At 40.1% G+C, this 26516-nt stretch overlaps 1 protein-coding gene across 3 annotated transcripts in view; it reads right to left on the reverse strand.

Annotated features, from left to right (window-relative positions):
• LOC134674862 (multidrug resistance-associated protein 1) overlaps positions 1-26516 on the reverse strand; it is a 56949-nt gene that overhangs the window by 15232 nt on the left and 15201 nt on the right. For 2 of the 3 annotated variants that reach the window (XM_063533159.1, XM_063533048.1), the window contains exons 3-18: positions 21921-22187; positions 20017-20210; positions 19355-19540; positions 18342-18599; positions 12747-12987; positions 12443-12580; positions 9733-9879; positions 7973-8057; positions 6865-7062; positions 6595-6771; positions 5979-6112; positions 5116-5326; positions 3128-3241; positions 2535-2638; positions 1992-2135; positions 1557-1632 (exon numbers count right to left, since the gene is read on the reverse strand). In XM_063533159.1, the coding sequence (XP_063389229.1) occupies positions 1557-1632; positions 1992-2135; positions 2535-2638; positions 3128-3241; positions 5116-5326; positions 5979-6112; positions 6595-6771; positions 6865-7062; positions 7973-8057; positions 9733-9879; positions 12443-12580; positions 12747-12987; positions 18342-18599; positions 19355-19540; positions 20017-20210; positions 21921-22187 (2674 nt within the window). Of the gene's footprint in view, positions 1-1556; positions 1633-1991; positions 2136-2534; positions 2639-3127; positions 3242-5115; positions 5327-5978; positions 6113-6594; positions 6772-6864; positions 7063-7972; positions 8058-9732; positions 9880-10797; positions 10945-12442; positions 12581-12746; positions 12988-18341; positions 18600-19354; positions 19541-20016; positions 20211-21920; positions 22188-26516 lie in introns of all 3 variants that reach the window. The other variant, XM_063533107.1, reaches the window with a different exon arrangement.

The following is a 26516-nucleotide window of genomic DNA, read 5'->3' on the forward strand; positions in this document are numbered from 1 at the left end:
TATTATATAAACTCGTATTTATTTCTTTTTTATTCGTTTATCTAAAAATAATTACCCTAAAAATTTACCACGTAAATATTATAGATATTCCATTCTTGTTGATTAAAACTAAGAGTCGCTGTGCAAGTTATAGGTTTTCCGTTACACGACTAGACTACATAAGTCACATTTTTATACAGTTCAGCCTAAAAAATGGTTAAATACCCCTCTTGTAGTATGTAAACCAGTACGGATATGATAGTCGTTCTTGTCTACGTGACAGCGTAATAAAACGGTGTCCGTCACTTTCTATCCTACGGTGTTCAAAAGTGACAGTCATTTTATCACGTGGATAAAGATGGATAAAGCCATCCCTAATACGCCGGCAGTATAACATACTGAACTGGAAACATAACGCAAAAGCGCCATCTGCGTTCTGCTTAGCGTGTTTATATCATTTAATGAAACCATTCCAGAACCTTGAGGGGTCATTCCGCGACAAGTCGCAAGTCACTATTTCATTGAATGTTCCTTTTATTCAAATTTAAGCGGTAACTTATTCAGATAAATGACTTTTTTTATTCCCTAAACATAATTACACTTGTGTCATTAAGTTTTGTTTAAGAAAAGTTCGTTTTTGCCACAAGCTTTTATCGCTGACTGTACTTTTCTTTCAACAGACCACTAACATTCATCGAGACTATTATATTGGATTGTCACCCAACTTACATATAAGTGTGAAGTTTCAGCTCAATCGAATAAGACGTGGGTGTAGGTTGAACATACATACAAACATTGCAAGTTAAATAAAAGCTTGTAGAAAACAGAATGAAATCGTGGCTCGCGTTACCTTTTCATGGTTTGACCCTGATGTAAATTAAGGACCCTAAGCACGACGAATTCCGTACATTGATCCGCCTGTTAATATCTCTATCGCAATCGCTTAATTATCTTGCTGTCCTGCTCGCACAGTGTCATTGACCGCCGACATGATGCACGGGGCAGCAATATCGTCAGATAAGCAAAACTCACTAATTACTATAAAAATATTAAACAAAAATCAACCTTATTCAGGTATTAATATGGTTCACTATGGCTATTAACTTGTGGTAGTAATTAGTGAGTTTTGCTTGTCACCTGACGATATAATTGTGACGTTTTCAGGCCGCGTAGCCAAAATGCCAATCGCTTACGCTCCGTAGCGATCGAAACGCAACTGTCACTGTCGGACTAATATGGAAGAGTGACAGAGAGACACAAAGCGTTTCGTTGTCGAAGCGATAGCGATTGTAACCTTGGCTAGGCCGGCAGAACCACATTGTCGATTGTCGATAAGGTTGATTTCAAATTGAAGTTATATGGAAATATCGCCATATTGACAACCGACAATAAGCACCCCATTGGTTGAAAATGGCACAATTACGCTCGTGCTATAGATAGAAACAGGCCGGTGAATGTACGGAATACTTCGTGGTCGGCGTCCTTACTTTAGTAGAAACATGGTGATTGTTAGTTGCGGCCTATGATGAGGTTAGTTTGGTGTATGTATAGTTATTGCTTATTATAGTATAGCTTACCTTGCCCGACGCCGAGCCCGCCATACACGCCGAGGTACAGGTCGCGCTTCTCTTTGTCCACCGTGCCGTTCACGATCTGAACGAAATAATTATATTAGATAGGTGCCTTATATCGACAATTATTTCATTTCATTTATTTTGCAAAGGCACGTATACATACTCATTAGAGATGCAACGGGTTCTTTGGCCGGATACCGAATGTTTGGCTTGACTATGGGCCGAATTTTCGGTATCCGTCCGCAGATTATTCGGCCGGCGGAACTATACCTACATTTCGGTTTCAGGTGCGCATTTTGACCTATTTTGTCGTGAACTTTCGCGGCGGATTCAGCACGGCTACCACGGATATCAACACGCCCACGGTCATCAGGTAGTGCTTGTACACGCTCCATGTTACCTGGCAACAACTGTAGTACAGTATGAGGTAGTACTGACCATGTCGCGGTCGTCGGACCAGACGGCGAGCCAGTAGTTGGAGCCCACCTGGAACACCTGCAGGATCAGGTTCATGAGCACGGTCACCACGGACGCCAGCACGCCCACGTTCATCAGGTAGTGCTTGTATACGCTCCATTTTACCTGGCAACACACACAGTCAGAAGATTAAATAATCTGCTCTGCCGGCCTAGCCAAGGTTACAATCGCTATCGCTTCGACAACGAAAAGTTTTATGTCTCTATCACTCTTCCATATTAGTGCGACAGTGACAGTTGCGGTTCGGTCGCTACGGAGCGTGAGCGATTGGCATCTTGGCTACGCGGCCAGTTCGACTTAGCGTATGTATACATTGGACTACAAGTACCTAATGTAAAAAAAAGCTTATCAGTCCGTTTTGACAGATAAGTAGTATAACATCAAGTAGTGGAAACTTTTTTCCTCCAATAATAAATCTGAGTAACTATGCACTGAATTATAGTGTCATTTACATATTACTATACCAATAATTATGCACTAAATCTGTATAGAGTAGGTATTTACACTGCCAGTTTCCGTTTTCTCCGATTCGATGAGTTTGTTCTTTTCCTTCAATTCCGCAGGTGTCGCTTCCGGTGTTTTTCTCTTCACGCTGCCCGCGCGGTCTCCTAGAAAATAAGTTAATATATGTATAAGAGATGTAGTTCAGTATTGTAGTAACCTCAGTGGCGGAATTGCAGTGTTGGCCGTCCTGACCCCGGGCTCTGTAGTACTACTAGCGGCCCCTTTCTCAGCACCTATCATATAGAACTGCTACCTTACTGCCGCCTCTAATGTCAATTAAGGCAAATCCGCCACTGAGTAACCTTGTGAGTGGTGACGCCCATATAGCGCCTAATATAAGGCCGCGGACTGAACGCAAGCGGCGTGGCACGGCGAGCGGCACATAAAAGCCGTTCATACATTGCGCTCGATCAAACGCAAAACGGCCTTGATTTCAAGCTTACTAACTTTTTACCATGTATTCTCTATGATGAGTGCGCCTCAATCTCTCATTAAAGCAAAATGTGGTACAAAATACACATTGGATAAAGAAATTGGACAGGTGGAATACGACCCTAACGCACAGTGTCAATGGGACAATAAATGGTACATGCCTGTAGCCTGTTCAGATTCCGATGCGCTTTCTGAGAGAGAACGGGCTCTCTGCAGTTTGTCCTTGAATTCAGTGCCAAGTTTGTTCTGAAGCACGTCTTTGATCTCGTCCAGTTCTGAAAATAAAGGACACTGTTAGAACGCTGTAGTATCGTAGTTTCTACATATATATTAGAAGTAATGAGTTTTTCGAATGTTATGTTCGAAATATCATTTGATATTTAACAGTTGCTTTTCGGTATAGGAAAACATCGTGAGGAAACCGGACTAATCCCGATAAGGCCTAGTTTACCCTTAAGGTTGGAAGGTGAGATGGCTGTCGCTTTCGTAAAAACTGATGCCTACGCCAATTCTTGGGATTAGTTGTCAAGCGGACCCGAGACTTCCATGACCCGTGGCAAAAATGCCGAGATAGCGCGAGGAAGATGATGATGATCTTAATCAATGGGTATTAATAAATAAGATTTAATTGACGTTAGTTTTAGTTCCTAACGGTCTGCGCAATGCGTTCATAATAAATTAATAACATAAAATTCTAATAACAATACCTTCAGGCGACGTCCTCTCCGTGTCGCTAAGATGATGGATCAGGAACTCCGCGAAGGCCCCCTTCTTCTCCAGGAGCTGCTGGTAGCTGCCCACCTCCGAGATCTCTCCCTCCTTCAGGACCACCACCAGGTCGGTTTGAGCCAAGTGGTAACATACCTTCAGGCGACGTCCTCTCTGTGTCGCTAAGATGATGGATCAGGAACTCCGCGAAGGCCCCCTTCTTCTCCAGGAGCTGCTGGTAGCTGCCCACCTCCGAGATCTCTCCCTCCTTCAGGACCACCACCAGGTCGGTTTGAGCCAAGTGGTAACATACCTTCAGGCGACGTCCTCTCTGTGTCGCTAAAATGATGGATCAGGAACTCCGCGAAGGCCCCCTTCTTCTCCAGGAGCTGCTGGTAGCTGCCCACCTCCGAGATCTCTCCCTCCTTCAGGACCACCACCAGGTCGGTTTGAGCCAAGTGGTAACATACCTTCAGGCGACGTCCTCTCTGTGTCGCTAAGATGATGGATCAGGAACTCCGCGAAGGCCCCCTTCTTCTCCAGGAGCTGCTGGTAGCTGCCCACCTCCGAGATCTCTCCCTCCTTCAGGACCACCACCAGGTCGGTTTGAGCCAAGTGGTAACATACCTTCAGGCGACGTCCTCTCTGTGTCGCTAAGATGATGGATCAGGAACTCCGCGAAGGCCCCCTTCTTCTCCAGGAGCTGCTGGTAGCTGCCCACCTCCGAGATCTCTCCCTCCTTCAGGACCACCAACAGGTCGGTTTGAGCCAAGTGGTAACATACCTTCAGGCGACGTCCTCTCTGTGTCGCTAAGATGATGGATCAGGAACTCCGCGAAGGCCCCCTTCTTCTCCAGGAGCTGCTGGTAGCTGCCCACCTCCGAGATCTCTCCCTCCTTCAGGACCACCACCAGGTCGGTTTGAGCCAAGTGGTAACATACCTTCAGGCGACGTCCTCTCTGTGTCGCTAAGATGATGGATCAGGAACTCCGCGAAGGCCCCCTTCTTCTCCAGGAGCTGCTGGTAGCTGCCCACCTCCGAGATCTCTCCCTCCTTCAGGACCACCACCAGGTCGGTTTGAGCCAAGTGGTAACATACCTTCAGGCGACGTCCTCTCTGTGTCGCTAAGATGATGGATCAGGAACTCCGCGAAGGCCCCCTTCTTCTCCAGGAGCTGCTGGTAGCTGCCCACCTCCGAGATCTCTCCCTCCTTCAGGACCTCCACCAGGTCGGTTTGAGCCAAGTGATAACATAATATAGTATGAAATACCTTCAGGCGACCTCCTCTCTGTGTCGCTGAGATGATGTTTCAGGAACTCCGTCAAGGCCCCCTTCTTCTCCAGGAGCTGCTGGTAGCTGCCCACCTCCGAGATCTCTCCCTCCTTCAGGACCTCCACCAGGTCGGTTTGAGCCAAGTGATAACATAAATAGTATGCAATACCTTCAGGCGACGTCCTCTCCGTGTCGCTGAGATGATGGATCAGGAACTCCGCGAAGGCCCCCTTCTTCTCCAGGAGCTGCTGGTAGCTGCCCACCTCCGAGATCTCTCCCTCCTTCAGGACCACCACCAGGTCGGTTTGAGCCAAGTACGACACGTTGTGGGTGACCCATAGGCGGGTTTTGTTTTTTAGTAAACCGTTAGGGCCGAGAACCTGAAAAAAGAATACATTTTTAGAACAGTTTCCAGAAAAACTTGAGCTTAAAAGAATAATATAATATTTGTCATGGTTGTACTTTATTGACATAGTTGTTGATGTTTTCTTCTAATGGGAAGTATTACTGCAATGTTCTGCCCTGGAGAACGGACCCTGGCAAAGGCCGGGATGACGCTAGGTAAAAGAAGAAGTTCTGCCACCAGAGTGCAGCACTAGTGCACATACTAAACCGTAGAGTAACTTATACATTTAGTATAGTAGTAATTTAGTAGTTTATCGATCGAAACGCGAAAATGGAAATTTCGTTATCTGCCTCTATCGATCGAATAGGCAAGTGAGATAGAGTGGCAGAAACCGAACTTTCGATTGTCGTGTTTCACGGTAGGCCATATGATTGTGATGCCCTGTAGGCAGAGTTTTACGTAATATTCCCTATTCATTCGTAACATAGCAGGCCAAACGAGATGTAATAAAGTGATTGTTCGAATGGCTCAATTTATCCGATCAATCTGTTAGTACAAAATTGGTAGGTACAATAGCAGGATGACTGGCCAATCTAACTGTCATTTCTTTTTCGAGTTTTAATCTTCTCTCCAACAGCGGACCCCTGTCTGTGTAATTTGATTTATGACAGTGTGGGCGATGGTACCTTGTCGAAGATGTGTTTCCCGACGTGGGAGTCGACAGCGCTGAGGGGGTCGTCCAGGAAGTACGTGTCCGCGTCGTAATATACGGCTCGCGCGAGTGACACGCGCTGCTTTTGGCCGCCGGATAAGTTTATACCTGAAAATAAGTCGCTAGATTATCAGAAGGCTATCAACAGTTTGAAGGTTTGACTATAAATTAAAGACTAAAAATTCCAGACATATTTACACCAAACATAGAAAAGAAACATCTTGATAACACAACTTTCGATTAAAAAATACTTCAATGATTCATCTGTTTGCAGCCAATGATGCCACATATGGACACACAGAATAGATACACCTGGCAGTCTAGCATGAGTTGCGTTGCATACTTGAAGTCGCGCTAGATGTATGGAGTTGCGCGCGAGAACGCAACTCTTGCTAGTAGGTATCTAACCTAAGTAAACCTAAGCATAAGTCAGTAGTAATAATAACCAATACTATGAAATTTTTAACCACCAATTTTTGCTACACCCTTTCCAGGGTCCATGTATATAACATCTGTACTATGGTATGCAAATAAAGATCTCTTATCTACCTTTAATATCCCTCTTTTTGCGTCGGGTAGCTAACACTCACCCTTCTCGCCGATCTCGGTCTGGTCGCCGCCGGGCAGCATGTCGAAGTCCGGCTTGAGCGCGCACATGCCTATGACGTCGCTGTACTTTTGCTGCGCTAGTGGCTTGCCGAATAGAATGTTGTCTTGGAGCGTTGCGTTTTGGATCCAGGCTTGTTGCGGCACGTATGCTATGCTACCTGTAGGATGTAACGTGATTATTAGTTACACGTATTTGTATGCAGGGGTGCTATATATTCAATGAGTGATGTTCTAGGAGTAGTATCACATACCATTAGTGTTAACCCGTCCAGAGATCTTATTCATCTCTCCCAAGAACGCCGACAGCAGGGAGCTCTTGCCTGACCCCACAGCTCCAACCACGGCCACTAAGTGACCCTTCGGTACTGTCAGGTTGATGTTCTTTAGGGTGAGTTCTGCGTCCTTGTCACCCCAGGAGAAGTTTCCGTTTTCCATTACCAAGGGGTTCGCTGAAATTGTAAATATATTCATGTTGTTGCTCCAAAAATGAGTTCATAAATGACCGTAGTTCTGTAGAAAGCGACCAACTTTTTAATTTTGTCAAAGTGACCCTAACTCAGTAGCGTTGGTCGCTTTCTGCATTGATAAAAAAATTGAGTTGGTCGTTTTCTGCATAACTATGGTCAAATAATAATAGGGATACAAAGTTTCTAACGCTTAATCACTGGCAAAAATCTCATCATCAAAAGTGTACCGGGCGGGCATTTTCACTATCTGTGCACCTTTAACGGCCCGTTAGCAATCGTTACAAAACTGACGGCCAATATCAAATCCCATACATTTTGTCAGGAATGTAACGGTTACTGGAACACGACTTAAGCCGCGCTTTAAAGTGCAAGTTAAATGCAAATGCCCTAACCTACCCTATTGCTTGCTCCATAGGATTTATTAGTTTGTACTATCACGCTCAGCGATTGTTGCGCCATTTAGGGTCCTGGCTAAATTGGTTGTTCAATACTTACGCTATAGAATTTCCAATTTAGCAAGAACCATAAATGGCATAACAATCCCGTGTGGTGACTGTACATGTATAAAAAATGTGATTGCAACGCGGACATCAAATTAAGCCAGCCTCTATTATTTATCATAAAATCATAAATATAGTTGGTCAAGCAAATCTTATTAGTAGAAAAAGGCGGCAAAATTAAAAAATGTAGGCGCGAAGGGTTATGGTCCCATAGAAAATTTGAATTGCGCGCCTTTTTCTACTGACAAGATTTGCTTGACCAAGTACAGGTACTCTATATTTTAACTATGTTCAATCTAAAGTTGGATCATAAATGCCTTTACATTTACGTTCTAGCTTTAACGTCTAAAATTTAAAAATAAAAAATTTAAAGATAATAGAATGCAACTTACGTTCTTTGGGATCGTGTTCAACGGAATTCATGTCTAACTCGTCACAGTTCATGAATTTGTTCAATCGCTTTATACCCACTGAAGTCTAAAACATTAATGTATAATTAATATTCATTGCTTAGGAAGTTCTATTAATTTCACACATTACAAGCTCATGCAAAAAGCATTAAACTAGTTTTAGAGAACAAGATTACTTTAACACTTTAGTTTAGTTTTAACGTAAGTTGTTTACATAAAACCATTGTTTAAAGACAAACATGGATATACATTTTTCAAATTTTACTTTTAAAAAATGGCGCAAGAATAGCAATAGGAAAATTCAGATTGGTTAAGGTTGGGGTTAGTACTTAAGGTACCTACACAAATACATATAGGTACAGTCGCTATCAGATATATTGGAGCGGCCAAGGTGCCCAAAAATATCTGAACACGCACATTAATCTTGAGAGTACAGGCTTTGTTTAGATATTTGTGACTACCTTTCTCCGATGGCGACTGTACCTAGTAAGTACTTAATAGTTTTTTAAGGTTAAAATCCATGTTTGTACTAAAAGTGTAGTAGCCAAAGCTAAAAGCCAAAAGCCGTGTTAGTCACGAAAAATATGGTATTATTGTAGTGACATGTTCTGGGTACAGCTGAAGAAGGATGATTTCTGAAGATGATGAGTGCGGTAGCCGTGTGATTCTTGATGTGTACCACAACCGCATTTAAGGTGCATTGTGGTAACTTCGAAAGCGGGGTAATTTTGAAAATGGCAAATATTTCCACTAAACTAGAAGCACTTTTCACTGTAGCAACAGCAAGAAAGATGCCTTGGTAAAGCATTGCAGTGGGGTAAGTGTTGTCAAAAAACCAAACTAACATTTTTTTCTTTGTTCTAACAAAAATAAATAAATACGAAATAATTAAATCATTGATGGTCATATTATTCAGACAAACTAAACTATGACACTTACTATCTTCAGTAGAATCCTCCTTCTTAAACTGTACCTACTAATTCATTTCTAATTAATTTATTTAAATAATCTAACTACATGCTCTTTTGGATCATTCACACTAAAAACACCCTTGATCGTATCGTCTTATATAAATAAATATAGAAAATACCTAAGAGTTTTATTTACCTATTATAATTTCAAATTCAACCATATAATATGAATATGACGATAAGATCAATTACCAAGGCTCGGAACCGGTTTTAAATATACCGGTTTATTTCGGTTTCACCCCGAACTTTTCATAAGAATGCGAACGTTTAAGAACTTTATCCTCTACCTAGCCCACCATACAATAAAATTTGGCAGTCAAATTTGAACCAACTGTATTAGAAAATAGACTTCAATTGTTTCGTTTTGTAATAAACCGAAACAAAAGAAAAGCGACGCTGTTCCATTTAATAATGGTTCAAATTTTATTGGAAGTACGAGTAGTTTGTACTAGTATTAGAACCGTGGAATACTAGAGGATAATATCCGCACCAAAATTAACCGGTTTGTTTGAAAAGTAGGGGGGAGTGGGTGGGGTAAAATAAAATCTTTGCAGCCCTTTTCAAATGGCTTTCATAGTTTATACCCACTTTTAATCGTTCAAAACCGGTTTATAAAAAACACTATATAAAACTCTTCCAGAACCGCTTGACAAACAATGGGTTTGGAACGAAACCGAAGTTAAAATAAAGGTCATAAAATTTGACCGGTATCCGAGCCTTGCCGATCCTAATTTGTAAGACAACACATAAATGTAATAATATATAACTTACTTGTACGATATTGGATATAACGTTAGGCAGCATAGATAGTGGGAAACGTAGGATGTTGAAAAGAGACAGCGCTACGAAAGCCTTCTTAGAGTCCAGCACCTCGGTGTCATTTACCAGTACATAGCACCCGAACGACATCAGGGACACCTACGACACCATTTTACGAAACCGGTTAGGAATAAGGTCATAAAGTATGAGGTTACGGATTTTCTTAAACAGACTTCTCTATATTTCGAAAAATACGTATTATTTTAGTTTGGTCTTTTTTAATTACCTAAGTTGCGATACATAATTATTAATTAATTATGTTTTATTCAGTACTTATCGGGAAATTAAAATTCATATGCCGTAAAATTGGCTTTTTTACCGAAATATCTCGAGTTATCAACTACTCCCCGTCGTGTACGGAATTATTACTTATTACCATAGAAACAAAGATGTGTTACGATATATTTGGTCGATTTGGCCATCACTATCTATTATGGGAAGTATAAAAAATCCGTCGCTTCATACTTTAGGACCTACATAAGTTACATAACTGGACTGTAAGCCGACCGCGAGCTTACTTTTTTTTAACCACGATTTGTAGAGCTGTTTCCATCTATAGACAAATGCACACTATGACGCATTATAGTAAACCAAAATATTGTATCCACCAATTTGACAATTAAAGTACATGGCGATGAACAACGTTTAAAGAAACTTTAGGACTAGCACAGGAGCGGCGCGACAGTATATAATGTATTACCCGCACTCTCTAATTAATACTGTGAGAAAAAGACGGGTAGTAAAAATACTACTGGCTTGCCAAACGTAAGCGCTTTAAAACCTAGTTAACGCATAATGTTCAAGGTCATACAGCTTCACCTCATAGCAGATACAATATCTTTCATTTACACAGCTTAGCATTAATTTGTCTATGCCCGGCCATTCAAGAAGTATTACAGAAAGAGCCAGCCACTCTCACCATCCGATTACAATGGCATTGCATGGATTGTTAGTTTATGTATACAAGAACCATAGCCGCCGGTCACGTGCTGCTAGTGGTACAGGTTTCAAGGTCACCTCGATGACTGAGACCACGATGAGGGGCAGCAGCCCTAACGGCAGGTGGATCATGAAAAATAGGGACATCGAGACGAATATCTTTTCTGCCGTCAGGTTGTGTGTGGGGTCGCTAATCACATACGTAAAGAAAGTGAGGAAGGTCACCTTGAACAGAAACATTTGTTTATGTGTCACTCTGTGTAGATAGATTACATCAGCGGTCGGCAACCTTTTAGCAGCCAAGGGCCACATCGTAGTTAAGGAAGTTGACGCGGGCCGCACCCGCACATTTGTTAATATGTGTGACTTTATCAGACATCGTTGTTTGACAACATTTATACATTCAAAATAGCCAGGGAGGCACGCGAGCCGCTTGTTGCCGACCGCTAGATTACATGATAACTAACATATACAGTTTGTAGTTGGCAGTGTATGTTTATTTCTTTTTTATTTAATTTGGCATTTAAAATAATGATAAATTACATAAACCTTTGAAACAGTATGGGTACTAGTACTTATTGAAGAGTAAAAATTTTCGGTATCGGTTAAGTCAGTGTCATTTCTGGTCAATTTGGTCTTGATAGGTACCTAGTAAATAATAATAATATATTTCTGTGTGAATTTGATTTTAGTAACTGGTCCAAAAATACCGGTATTCTTATTTGATGTTAACAGACGAATCAATAGATATTACCGGTTTATTTGGAATACCGGTATTTTCGAAACAAGTTACGATACCTGAAAAAAAAAAACAGATTATCCTAGCAAAAAAAAAAGTATCGGTAAAATTCACGTAATTCTAGTTAACTCGTAATAAAAATGACTAACTAAATAAATAAAAGAAAATAAGATGCTTGAAAAATTGAATAACTCGAAGATTACTATCAAACATGATGTCACAATAAATTATAAATCAGTGAAAATGTATAATCCTATTGTAATGACCGATAAACATGTGTAAATCGGCAAGAGATAATATTTATCAGTATTATTAAAAACCAATACAGATTTTTTATTGACATAATACGTTGATAACGATGACACAATAATAAGTGTTATTGCAATGGGTAATATAGACAAGACAAGATATTTTAATATGCCAAGAATTATAGGGCAATATTTTCAAATGAATTATTGGAAAATTAAAAAAATTCATTGTCAATGCGGCTCATTCATGATTTTAATTACTTAACATACGAGAATTTCGATAATGTAAATGATTTGAATTCGTTCGATCATCTCGAATCGCTCTGTCTTATTGAAACTAAATTGTTTAAATAATGGTGGAAACTACACATGTCTACCCACGTCCCATACAATAAATACTTACTTACAACATTCTGAACCCGACATTCTTGTAAATCATCTGAAGATTTGTTCTTACCGAGATTCGAACCCAGACTAGTAGCTTCGCATTCAAGGCTTCACCTCACGACGAAACATTCTAAATGGAGAGATCTCCGAAATGCAACCGCGCCAGCTAGTGGTCGCCCAAACACTTCTAAAGTATTCTAAACCCTTTATGAAGCATTACTCCAGGTTGTGTGAAGCATTACTCCAGTTCCAGAAATTATGCAGAATTGAACTCTATCACTTTCAAATAATGTTCAAAATCAGGTGGGAAATATTAAAGGCTTATTAATACATATATATAATGACTCACCAGGAAAGGAGCGCAAGACCATATGAAGGACGTCGCCGAATTCAAGTACGCCGTTTGTTTGAGCACGTGCATCTCCTTGTTTCTTATTTTAAGGATTTGGTCCTGAAAGCTGAGCTCCCACGCGTACATTTTTAAAACCTGAAAAGAAAAAAAAAGTAAATTAATAAAGTTAATAAATCACTCCTAAAAACTTGACTTTTTCATTGACTGCCCAACTTACCTTGCTATGACGTAAACAAAAGATGGCGGACTGTAAGTAAGACCTTATAAATAATAGAAAAGAACTAATCTACTCCTTACTTACCTTGATCCCGTTGAGCACCTCGTTCATGAGCTTGACCCTCTCGTCTTTATATTTCATCTGCTTGATCTGCAGACTCTTGACTCTGTTGGCGATGACGCCGTTGACGGGGATCAGCACGATCATCACCGCCAGCCCGGCGAGCACCGACGGCCCGAGGATGCCCCATAGAAAGTAGAGCGCCAGGGCGATCTGGAGCGGCGCTGACCAGATCATGTTAAGGTATGCTGTCAGTTCTAGGAATCTGTAATGGAAGGAAATTGACACGTTCATGATAAAAGATAGTGAAATTTGGTAGAGGCATTAGGCACGCCCATATCGCATATAAATAAGTTCAGAGATCTGAATCTCGGTCTCGGGCAAACATCGAGTCTCAAGTCTCAGCCAAAATATCCCGAGATTCTCGGACGTAACCGAGACTGAGTAGCAATTCGAGTTTGGTGAGTTTGAATTTAGAGTGTGGAGGTATACCTCGAAATGATGCTTCTGGTGGCGTATATATTTTTCCAGCGGGAGGGTGTTAAAATTGATTGCATGCAATACGCACGAAGTATAACGAATTAGCACTCATTGGATTGACTAGGACGTTTTTATTTGGCGGAACAGGAAAGCAACGCCAGATTATATCAATTACTTTTTTTTTTAATTTATTTAATCCAAACAAAAAATACAGTGTAATTATTGCACTTATCTGCCAAACTGCAGAACAGTTTGTTGGCAGAAAAACTTAGAGAGGGGTAATAAGATTCGTGACAATTCGTTGTCAAACATCAGTTACGTTAGACAGAGAAAATTCTATACATAGTCATGCGTGGCTCACTCCGCGATTTCGTCGCTTTGCACAGGTACAAGCTACAAGTATGTACATCCGTCCCACACCGATTTTGGCGCTGTCGCCACCTAGCGGGCGTATCTGTTCTAATCGTAACAGACGCGTTTTGTTAAGATCGGTTTTCCTAGGATAGCGGTGCCGCCATATAGTGGCCGTCTCCATACTCAATAATACGGTTAAATATGGATGTCATAGTATTTGTATGGAGACGGCCGCTATATGACGGCACCGCTATCCTAGGAAACTAGAGCATTAGAGAGTGAATCTTCTGTACCTAGTACTATTATTTATTCTGTGACGTAGTATTATTATTTATCTTGAACTAAGGAAAGTATAGCAATCCGATTTAATTGTTCACTGTATGCGAACTGTAGTTGTCAGATGTGTGGTGTAGAACAGTTAGTTTGTTGTTTTGAGTATTTCATTATTTGCTAACTACTATAGTTACTTCAGCTATTTATTGACATTACGCGATTCGCCGCTTATCAATCACTGTCATTTATGTACGAGTAATTTTCTTATCACAATAGTCTGATAAGCGAACTTATCAAATGCATAACGTGACTGGGCTAAATTGATCAAAATGAAGAGGCGAATGGACCGAATGATTAATTATGGAATAACACATTCGCTTCCCTTTTCCCCTTTCATTTGGGGTCGGGGCAGCATGTTTTTTTCCTCCATACCTCTCAGTCATTCATCATCTCGTTATTCACCTTTCTTTTTATGTCATCTCCCACACAATTCATCCACCTTTGCCTTGGGTTTCCTCTTACATCCCTCCATATTCATTCTATACCCGATAAATTCCAAGTAGAACATTGGTAGAGTCAGACCATGAAAAGTCTGCAGCGATTTTATAGCACACGTAGTGCAAGTGTTATTTATACGTCACAATTTCATAGAATTTTGACGTTTAAAATAACACTTGCACTGCGTCTGCTATGAAAATCGTTGCAGACTATTCTTGGTCTAACTCTAGTCTAGTACCCAATAAGTTCCAAGTAAATCATTGGTAAGTACGTTACGAGGTATGGTCAAAATCTGCGACCAAAGTTCATCGACGATTTAAATTTTAAGTTCTAGTGGTGACACATTGACAAGCTAACCTTTCGTTATTATTATTAATAACCAAAAAGTGCTATTGCACAACAAAACGAGTTCTATTTATGAAAGGGACTTTACACATATCGTCATGTTCCGGTCATTATGTCACTTAATCGTCCAATGACTAGGTGACGGCCTACAATATTCATAATGTGTGTGAAATTCTAAAACGAGTTGCCACAGCGACCAAGTAATAACACACAAACAGTTATGGTGAAGTATACAGATCACTAGCTATTAGATGGAGCATGTACGACTCACGGTCATCACAGATTGGCGCTCCCATAATTCTTTTGAAAGAGCGCAACCGCTTAAGTTGAGTGTATGTTTACGATCTGTAGGAATACAATGGTCATGCTTTTATCGTGGTATCTGCCCGATTCGAACTTTAAGATACGTCAATAAATAGATCTAGAAACGATATCGATTAGTTGTGTCAGTGTCAAACGTGACGTTTTTGTTTGAACATCAGTTGTGTCAGTGTCACATTTGACACGCACTCACTTCGTTCGTTTCTTAAACCCACACTCGTGTTTAATGCCCTTCATTATGTACAGTCACATAAACTACTATAAAAAGCACCATGCGTTGCGATCACTCGCGCGCTTTTAAACTCACAAAACAGAGGCTGCTGACAGTAGTCTATGTATTTTTTATAAATTTACCAGTTTTATTCAACACATTTTTGGTAAACACATAACAGGATAATTTTGTTACGTCTGACAATACATTGAATGGTGAACATAGTGAATCATTATTACTATAAGGCCAACCCGGAAAACGCGAAAACAGGTATTTACAAAATCACCTACACTCACATAATCGAGGTAGATGTGACTTGATTAGATATGGGCGGAGTGTTTGGTTAGGGAACCTAAAACGATGACACCGCACGGGGCGTGGAAAACCTGGGTAGTTTGTGTTTTGTATACTCAAAAAAACCGGGCAAGTGCGAGTCGGACTCGCGCACGAAGGGTTCCGTACCATAATGCAAAAAAAACAAAAAACAAAAAAGCAAAAAAAAAACGGTCACCCATCCAAGTACTGACCACTCCCGACGTTGCTTAACTTTGGTCAAAAATCACGTTTGTTGTATGGGAGCCCCATTTAAATCTTTATTTTATTCTGTTTTTAGTATTTGTTGTTATAGCGGCAACAGAAATACATCATCTGTGAAAATTTCAACTGTCTAGCTATCACGGTTCGTGAGATACAGCCTGGTGACAGACGGACGGACGGACAGCGAAGTCTTAGTAATAGGGTCCCGTTTTACCCTTTGGGTACGGAACCATAAAAATTCACTATTTATTAAAAAGTAGGAAACACGATACATTTATTTAAAGCCACAACATACAGAAAAGGATATGAAAACCGGCCAAGTGCGAGTCGGAGTCGCACACGAAGGGTTCCGTCCGTACCATTACGCAAAAAAACGGCAAATAATCACGTTTGTCGTATGCGAGCCCCACTTAAATATTTATTTCATTCTGTTTTTAGCATTTGTTGTTATAGCGATAACAGAAATACATCATCTGTGAAAATTTCATCTGCTATTACGGTTCATGAGATACGGCCTGGTGATAAACAGACGAACAGTGAAGTCTTATATATAATAGGGTTCCGTTTTTACCCTTTGGGTACGGAAGCCTATAAACGTACAAACATAAAAAATAGTGTATTAACTCTTTATTTTCATTTAGACACATACAGCCGACTTAGTATTCGACTTTCACTTTTCTTCAAACAAAAACGTTAATTTTGACACTTGTTTGACATTGACATATCCAATCCATATCGTTTCAATGTCTAGTACTTATTTGACGTATCTCATTATTTGAATACGGCTGAAAGACAGGTAACAGCTATAACCGCGAAAATCGAAGTTCGCAAATTGCGGGCATTTTTCTCTGTCACTCTAATTACGCCTTCATTGGAGTAAAAGAGAAAGATCCCCGCAATTTGTGAATTTCGGTTTTCGCGGTAGCCCCTCTGTTATTAGCGGCATTTGTGTCGCTTAACTTCAAACTCGGGTAAATCCATTGGACCCTCTCAGCAAATATCTACCCATTACGTTTTATTAATACCAAAATCGCATAATCTGACAGATGGATTTACCCGAGTTTGAAGTTAAGCGACTCATTTATCTTTCACGTAAGTGATCATCGTATGTTTGGATACATGTCTGCGTTTACGTTGCGTTCGGATAATTATTACAAGGACGTCGGTTCACGGAACTGCTTGTTTAGTTTGAGTAATACTCATATTATCTTTACTTATACTTGTTTTACAGTTTTTGTTTGAATTCCGATAGTAAGGAAACACTCTTAATTAAATATTATTGTTGTCTAAGATACCTGAATAAATATATCGATAGATATACAGTGTGGCCAATATGCATTCCCGTTGCCAGGGAGGTTTTGGGATTATACTGAGCAATTTTTACTATGGGACCAACCCATAAATCTCGATAAAAAATGTACCCTCCGAACGTTATACATACAAAAGTTTTGCCCATCCTTTTTATTTGTATTAGAATTTTTGAAAATAAGAGCGTAACTTCGATTGTATGAGAGCGGCTTTATGGCGGAGGGTTCATGAGAGTTAATAAGGTTCTATACAAAAAATACTGTAGTCTGAGTGTTTAGGAAAGTTTTGAAAGTAATATGAGTCAGTGTCGAATACTCGTATTCGAGGTAGAGTAGTAGTGTTGAACTAAGAAGCATATACGCAGTTTGTTATTTTAAACGTCAAACATCTATTATAACGTATAAATAACACTTGCACTGCGTATGCTATTAAAATCGTTGCAGACTTATCTCGGTCTAATTTTAATAGATATCGAGATTATCTTATCTTCCCCGCGCTTCCATAGAAACCAAATTGTCAATGTGGACGGCCTTGAACTATTTTCATCAAGTTATCTTTTTACTATCACACCATATCTACTAATCAAAGTGACCGACTATCTCTTTTACTCTTGCAACGTCCATGCAAGTGTGAATATAGGCAAAAGGGTGAAACATGTCGCGCAACTTTAATAACTAAAAATATGTGAGTTAAACCGTTTTATTGTAAGCCTCTAACTTCCTACTTAAGGCCCAGTCACACAAATGAAAAATCCAAAATTTGCCACTGTAATTTGAACCTATAGCGCAGGGAATACAGTGGATTTTTATTTGTTTGGAAATTTTACGATTCAAAAGAAATGCAACTCTGTTCCAATCCAATAGGGGATATTACTGCAATGTTCTGCCGCCAGAGTGCAGCACTACCGCCTCTAGTAAACTCATAGACTAACTTATACATACTGTGCCTTTAAACTGCTGTTTTGGCAAGTTTTCACAGACAATAAAATATGACATTGATGCATCAAGGCGGTTTGTTAACAAGGGCCTACCGGGAAACGCGAAAATCGAAATTTATGTTATCTGCCTCTTTATCGCTCGAATATGCAAGAGTGATGGAGAGGTTAGAGTTAGGTTTCGCGGTAGACCCCCAGATTGTGACAGATAGTGGTAGCGGCGCCGCCTACGCAGAGTTTCGCGTAATATTCCCTATACAATAGGCATATGGATTAAGTTTAAACTAACTGAAGAAAAACTTAGGACCTTGGGCCTTATGCGGATAATTATAGTACGTGAAATAATGTTATATCTTACCTTTGCGCGTCCACCGACATCAAATTGACAATCTCTCCCACGGTTGACTCCTTTCTGGCCGCATTGGACATCCTCAGCGACTTCCTATAGATGGCGCTAGTGAGGGCAGTCCTTATTCTCATGCCCACAAGGTACATTCTCGTGAAGTAGTGCGCGAGGAGCATGGTTTGTATGGAGGCGCATAAGAGCAGGGCGACCGCGTAGAGGTAGCCTTTCCATACTGGTGTGTCTTTATCTCCTATGAAGGCTATTAGGTATCTGAAAACAAACAAAAACAGTTTAATAATACTTTTCTTACGTGTGAAATTATAGATATATATATATTTGTACTGTTTGTAGGTACTTTCTTTGGAAAGAGTAAATCTTACAAGCCGTTGATGATCAAACGATCATCAATAGGGGCAAACGCCCCTATTCGACGTATTATATGTTTTTCGGAAAGAGATCAAATTTAATTGCGTATTACTAAGTTAGTGTTTAGCATTTATTAACTATTCAAAATTAAATTAAAAAAATGACACAATTAACACGTGTTTAATCAATAAACTTAACTCAACAGCTTTCATTAAGGCCTATAAAGTCGACCTTACATGGCGACCCCGCCAAAGCGTTTACTTTGGAAGCAGTGTTGTTACCGCCGTTACCGGACTCTTACACAGGGTGTTTGCACATCGTTTGCCAAATTAAAACGGCAGATAGGTTGAGTCATTTGCTATCTTCTCAGGCCTAGAAAAACAAAATTGGCCACGGTTTTTTTTACTAAGTACTACGAAAGTAAAAATTTGAAATTTACGAAAAACTGGCATAGAAGTGAAAAAAAAAATTGTGCACCAAATTAAAAATGTCTAGGCCTGAGAAGATAGCAAATGACTCAACCTATCTGCCGTTTTAATTTGGCAAACGATGTACCAAACGCCCTGTATAATATCTCATATCTCTGGTAACCAGAGACTATGCCAACAATTAACGTGGAGCTTCTTTTCATTTTACAATACTTTAAATAAAATACTTACTTGAGCAACTGTGGGGACACGAACATCAACAGATCATTGGCTAATTTCAGCGTTGTTCCGAACAAGAATTGCGGACCAAAGGCGAGACAGATGGCAGGTAATATGGACGCGGGTTTTCTTTCACTTTCTGGCTTGAAGTTGACACTGGCCGATGTTTTGCTGTACGTCGCTCGCGTTTCGCTGGAACTGTAAGCAATGTTGTAACGTGAGCTCTAGAGCTGGCGACAGTTTGAATGTAGTCACCTGCAATAATATGTCGCACTACGAAGATCGCAAAAATATCTGACACGATCTTATTTGTAGTGCCATAAAAGCGTGTTATATATTTTTGCGGCCTTCAAAGAGTAACATATTATTGCAGGTGTTTGTACATAACGGCAAAAAAAAACAAGTTTGTTTTATTTAATAACTTAATTATTTATTCTATTCTGTTTTTACTATTTGTTGTTATAGCGGCAACAGAAATTCATCACCTATGAAAATTTCAACTGTCTCGCGGTTCATGAGATACAGCCTGGTGACAGACAGAGAGACGGACACTGGAGTCTTCGTAATAGCGTCCCGTTTTTACCATTTGGGTACGGAACCCTAAAAAAGCTCATCGACATAATGACCCTGAAAAAAAAAGCGGCCAGACTACAAAATGATCCCAATATACTTACACCTCCTGTTTCCTGAGCGACCTTTCCCAGAACTTGTCAAACTTGGGCACGACCTCCTTGGAGGAGTCCGACGGGTTGAGCGCCCAGAGGTCGCTCTCGGTCAGGCTCCTGCGGAACCCGGTGAGGGCCAGCGGGTCGAACCAGCTGAAGGTCAGTCGGCTGGGGAACCCTGATGCGCTCTCGGGGCATTGGTTCTGGGCGAACAAATTTAAGTGTAAAATGCTGATGTAGAAGCCGTTAAAGTTAGTGTTAGACTAAGATAAGTCTGCAACGATTTTGATAGCACACGGGGAGCAGGAAGTGTTTTTTATACGGTATAATTTCATAGAAGTTTGACGTTTAAAATAACTATTGTACTGCGTGTGCTATCAAAATCGTTGCAGACTTATCTTGGTCTAACTGAATACAAGTTTATAAATATCGAACACGTTGAATATTTCGTTGCCACAGTTACTTGACTCAAAACTTTTGACTCAAAACTTATTAGTAAAGCGATCGCAGTCTAGGATTTTCCTTGTCATCGATATATGCGTGTTTAATAATTATATTTATATTCCTCCTCCTTGCGTCGTATTCCTCAATATTCAGGGTTTTACATTAGTTTGACTAGTATTTTTATTAACTACTTAGTACTTACCTACTTCAGTATAATTCAGTATTATGAAATTCCAGGCATTTTTGTTGATTTTCCGTTGTTGCTTCTTATGGCATATTGAATATGTTTATATACAAATACAAATAATTTATTGAAAAAAGTATAGTACAGTGGTTGTTGTTAAATACCCATAGTTTATTGAGAATAGAATAAATGAGAATATATGACTGTTACTACTCGTAGTTTCAGACTAAATAAATAAAAAATCTGTATATTATTCTCGCAATCGAAGTGAAAAGCAAAGTATAACTCGAGCATAAATGCACATTTTCTCCTCGACCTATATCGGCCCTCGCTTTGTCAGTTATTTTTTAACAGATTGTAGTGTTGGGGTAGTGTAAAACAAAGGATTATGCAGTTTGTTTTGTCAGACGATAAAGTACAGTTGTTTACAAAATTTAATGAAAAGGTGACAATGTTAAGGTGACATTCATTTCATCAGCGACATTGAATCTCTTGTGAACATGTCTGTATAATTATACAGTGTCAATTCCATCCAAAAGAAAAATATAGGCCTTTGTTCTTTAGTATTAAATAAGATCTTTTTCGAGCAAGTGTGATGAAAATAAGTTTTCCAATGGTTGTTACGGTGGAAGTATTTTATACTGTATTCTCTATTCAGTAGATTAAATAAGTCAGAATTAAAAATGGTTATTTAAAGTGCAATTTATAGGATGACATTCAATAAGTACCTAACATTTTTCGATTATCAACTCCAAATCTAGTTCTAAATAAAATAACGAAGAAGAAAATATTTCCACCCATTTCAGCGACTTAAGTATATAAACAATACAATATTCTTATTAAAAAATATAATATAAAGTGACGGAAGTGTATATTCTAATTGCAAGCCAACAATATATGCATAAAGAAAGTTTCCGTATAAAACACCTAAAGAGGCCGAGGCCAACAACGCTCGATGACGGGTGTCATTACTCTCACTGTCCACAATTTGCTTCTACACGTTTACGTTGTATCGAATTTGAAGTTGTTCGCTATACACCACAGTCACGGACTTTAATATTGACAACCAAATTAGCTTAGAACCTTAGATGGAACAATTACCAGTGGTAAAGGGTGGGGAAAAGATTCCCAGTAGTTACCACAGATAACAACTTGGTGGTAATGGTAACTAGTGGGAATAATCCTTACACCTTAACAGAAAACGTTTAGTCTCTGAATCTGTCATCTTCTAGAGTTTAATGTTATCTGGTACGAAGTATTATGTTAGTAGCATTTAAATATTTACCTTTTCATATTTGTACGGCGTATCTCTAGGCGCTAAGTCGGCAAAGCAGTTGAGTAGAAACATGACTACCGCCAACATGTAGTACAGGCAATAACTGACGAACGCATATTGCACGTTCTCGTCGTCTCTCTTCTGGTTGTGAAGGATGATTTCAGACCGCAGCTGGGGGATGCCGGCTATCACTAGGAATAGCCAGAAGAAGAATAGGACCCCTGATGCTCGCATGCCGTATTTTCGGTTGTAGTATAGTAGTGTTGCTGATAAACTCTGGAACAAATAATTTTATCAGTTATAAAAAAAAACTATTTTTAAGCGAGGCGTAGACTAGTAAGAAATAGCATGCAATTTACGTTACATTGCCGACTAATAAAGTAAACTGCAAAAGTTTGATCAGATACCGAAATTTACCTAAATAGGTATAATAATGTAATGAAAATTACATGCAAGTTCTGGTTTGTGCTTGTTGCATCTGTAAACAAACCGCCTTGATGCATCAATGTCATAGTGAAAACTTGTCAAAAACATATAAGTTACTCTATGGTTTACTAGGTGTACTAGTGCTGCACTCTGGCGGCATAACATTGCAGTAATACTCCCTATTTAAAAGAATGAAAATTATTTGTTTATACTTTATAGCAATTATTTTAGTAGTCAAGTCAAGGCCGTTAGAGATCCGCTTACTTGCGCCTGCGGTCAAACTGACAAGTTTTTAACCAAGGCACCAGAGAGCGTGACGTCACTTGTAGTTTTTTTTATAATTTTATAAACAACCTGGCGATATAATTACTTGAATGTTTACTTATATTATAATAGTGGAGGGGCAAAAGTTTATTTGTGTGATGAGCATGATTAGGCGTTTCTGAGTCATGGATGTAAAAAATGTAACAATATGTTTATTTAAAATTTTTGATTCTCATTTAGATTTAATTAACTATTCTTTAATATCTCTAGAATAAGTTGGGAGGACGGACTTAAAATGGTAGCGGGCCCGAATTGGAGGAGAGGGGCCCATGACAGACCTCAATACTGGACAACTTTTAATATGGGAGTTGTGGGACTTGATGCCGTAATCACGAAAAAAAATTGTCTGTTTCATACATTCGGTCGTGTTAGTGATAGAGAGAAATTACCGTATCGTTCGCAACAGCGCGTACGATTGGCATCTTGGCTAGGCACTCTGGATATCATCGAAAAATACCGAATCTAACATTCGAAATCTATTTGAAGCTTGTTTAATATATATATCGAATGAACGTCATTACAATATTCGATGTCGCCTTAGTGTTTAATAAGTTGGGTGCTAAAATTTATATAAAAGTTGCCAATTGAGATGAGACCTAAGTACCTTCAAAAAATGCTAAATTTAGCACTTTATTGCTAAGTTGGCAACAATGAAAGGTCATGTTAACGGTACTGGTTTGTGCGAATAAAACTCGCTCGTTCGGCGATCGGTACGATACGCTGGCGTGACGAGTCACTGCCCTATTGAATTGGAAACCTCGGTAAAGGCCGGGGTTACCGAACAGTAGCCATTGTGCCAAACCACAGAATAAGTTAATAGTACAGTACCTATTTTAATACAGAATAGCAGCGCATGGAAACTGCAACAGATTGATGGAATTTAAACGCAATTATTATGCCATGTCCTTACATGGCTTACCCATGTAAGCAGTAAAAGTGTACCTACTGCTAATCAATTTCAGTAAACATCAACTTTTTCTTGAATTGTTTTGCCACAGTTTTATGTGCGCCTCGCCACTGATGACCAATTCATTGTGGACACTAATTTAGTATACGATGAAGGGAATATAGCATATCAAATATTATGCAACATAAGAAGCAGACTTGATAGGGCCGATATTGCCCGATATGTAGAACGTACCTATAAAGGTCCTGAATAACAATAAAAAATATTATGAAATCTTTTCTTGTTTCAGCCATTCTAAACGTGATCATTTAATTTACGTAATTACCTACCTACTGGATTCACCGTTTGCGAGGTTTAACACAGCCATGGTAATTCTCATATTTTTGTACGTACATTGTCTCATTGCGACCAAGTGATAAGATCACTCACTTACTCACTTTGATAGTTACCTATTTTGTTGCTTGCAGCGAATATATTGCAACCGATTAAATGTGCCTACGCGTTTAGCTAGAAATTTAAAAGTACAGTACTTACCTATAACCGAAGGGTTTTAACCCTTCGGTTACGATGAGATTTATAGATGCGTGTTTATACTTATCAAATGATATCGTACCGTAGTCATTTTAATCAATCGCCCGAGTGGGGTATCGAACTATGACCTCCGGGTTTGCAACCCGCACGGCTATCAGTCCTTTACTATAAATCAGACCGTAAAAAGTCTGCAGCGATTTTGATAGCCCACGCAGTGCAAGTGTCATTTTAAACGTCAAACTTCTATGAAATTATGACGTATACATAACACTTACACTGCGTGGGCTATCAAATCCGCTACAGACTTTGTTTGGTGCGACTATACTTATACTTACTACTTACACTATGTCAAGTGACAGCATTTCGGAAGTTAAGAGTCATGGGGACGATCGATTCTCCATTCAAATGCAGTCCTCATTTTCTTACCTGGATATTGACTTTATGGAAAATATGTCAATGTCCGTGCTATGATATCATATATCGTGCTATGATCCATAGCTATGATAATAATTTGGCCAAGTCCGAGATAGCTCGAGGCATTTAGTGTTCCGTACGGCTACCATCAGTTTGGCATTGACATAAACGATATCGTGAACGTAATTTACTTCCTATAGGTATATCTCTTTCGCACTAATATGTCAGTACGAGTGAGATGCATAGAAAGTAAATTACGTTCACGCCCACGGTAGCGTTTATGTCAATGCCAAACTGATGGTAGCCGTACCGCTCGCATCGTTACATTTTACAGAGGTTGTTTGCCTGTTTTTAGGGTACCGTATTCAACTACACACACAGAACAATAGTACAAAGTGTCTAAGTGCGAAGGCCGAAGGCCGAGCTTTAGCAAAATGTCATCGCTTTAGCACAGAGCAATAGTACAAGTGTCTAAATGTGAAGGCCAAAGGCCGACCTCCGCGTAGCCCGAAGGCCCGAAGCGTCCAGGATGTCAGTGCTTTAACACAGAACAATAGTACAAGTGTCTAAATGCGAAAGCCGAAGGCCGAGCTCCGCGTAGGGCCGAAGGCCCGAAGCGTCCAGGATGTTAGTACTTAAACACAGAACAATAGTCATCATCATCATATATTTAAGAGCCACTCTTGTCGGTGGAGCAATTTCCATGTTTGGCGGTCCTCCGCCTTCTCTTTGACAGCCCGATACGACACGACGTTGATCTTTTCCTTTATTTGATCCATGTACGCTCTCCTTGGCCTTCCCCTCTTCCTGTTTGCTTCAACTTTCCCTTCTATGATATTTTTGATGAATTCGTCGTGTCGTATCAGGTGCCCAAGCATCCTTCCTCTTCTATTGTCTATAGTTCTTAACAAACTCCTCCTCTCTCCTACTATGCGTAAAACCTCTTCGTTAGTTTTCTTTTCAGTGCAACTGATCTTTGCCATTCGACGCCAGCACCACATCTCGAAAGCCTCCAGCCTCTTCCTACAGAACAATAGTATAAGTATCTAAATGCGAAGGCCGAAGGCCGAGCTCCGCGTAGGGCCGAAGGCCCGAAGCGTCCAGGCTGTCAGTTCTGTGTTTAACCACTGACATCTTGCAGGCGTCGGGCCTTCGGCCCTACGCGGAGCTCGGCCTCCGGCCTTCGCATTTAGACACTTGTATTAATTACCTGTGTTTAGAACTGACCTCCTGGATGCTTCGGACTTTCGGCCCAATGCGACTTCAGCCTTTGGATTTTGCGACTTAGACACTTGTACTTAAAAATACTTGGAAAAGTTACGGGAGGCGCGCGTCTGTCGGACGCTTCGGATCTTCGAATCGCTCCTTCGGCCTTTGCATTTAGTTAGATTCTTGTACTATTGATTTGTGTTTGAATACCGAAGTCGAGCATCTCGCGAATGCTTGATGTATTATAATAATTTAGAGTAAGGCCAAGCGCGCACCACGATTTTTTGTCCTGCGATAATTTTGTCGCAGAAATGCAACGTATGTGTTTATATGTTAGTGCGCGCATATGCGACAAAAAAATCGCAGCGATTTTTAAATTGTGATTTGTCACATTTTTCCGCAATTGTTCGCGACGCGATTGTCGCAAAGTGAATTGCAGCATGCGGAGTTGTATGGCCCCGCGCGCACTATGATAATAAAATCGCACCCCGGCCGGACCTCAGTCGGCATTTCGCTCTCCAAACCCCAACATCTCGGCACCTGCACCTCCAATGGAGTCTCAAAATGAGACGCTAGATGTTGACCATTTAATTATGGAAATAGACGGGGATCACCAGTCATACAGCAATCGCATATTAAAGACACGTTGCATGACAAGCGACTGGTCGACTTTTTCATTTTCATCGCAGTGCGCGCAGTGAATTTTCTGCGATATATTACAGCGCGATTCTAAAATCGTGTCGCAAAAATTTATATCGTGGTGCGCGCTTGGCCTATAATACCTTAAAATGTAA

This window comes from Cydia fagiglandana, chromosome 1, assembly GCF_963556715.1.
Source record: "Cydia fagiglandana chromosome 1, ilCydFagi1.1, whole genome shotgun sequence".
Lineage (NCBI taxonomy): Eukaryota > Metazoa > Arthropoda > Insecta > Lepidoptera > Tortricidae > Cydia > Cydia fagiglandana.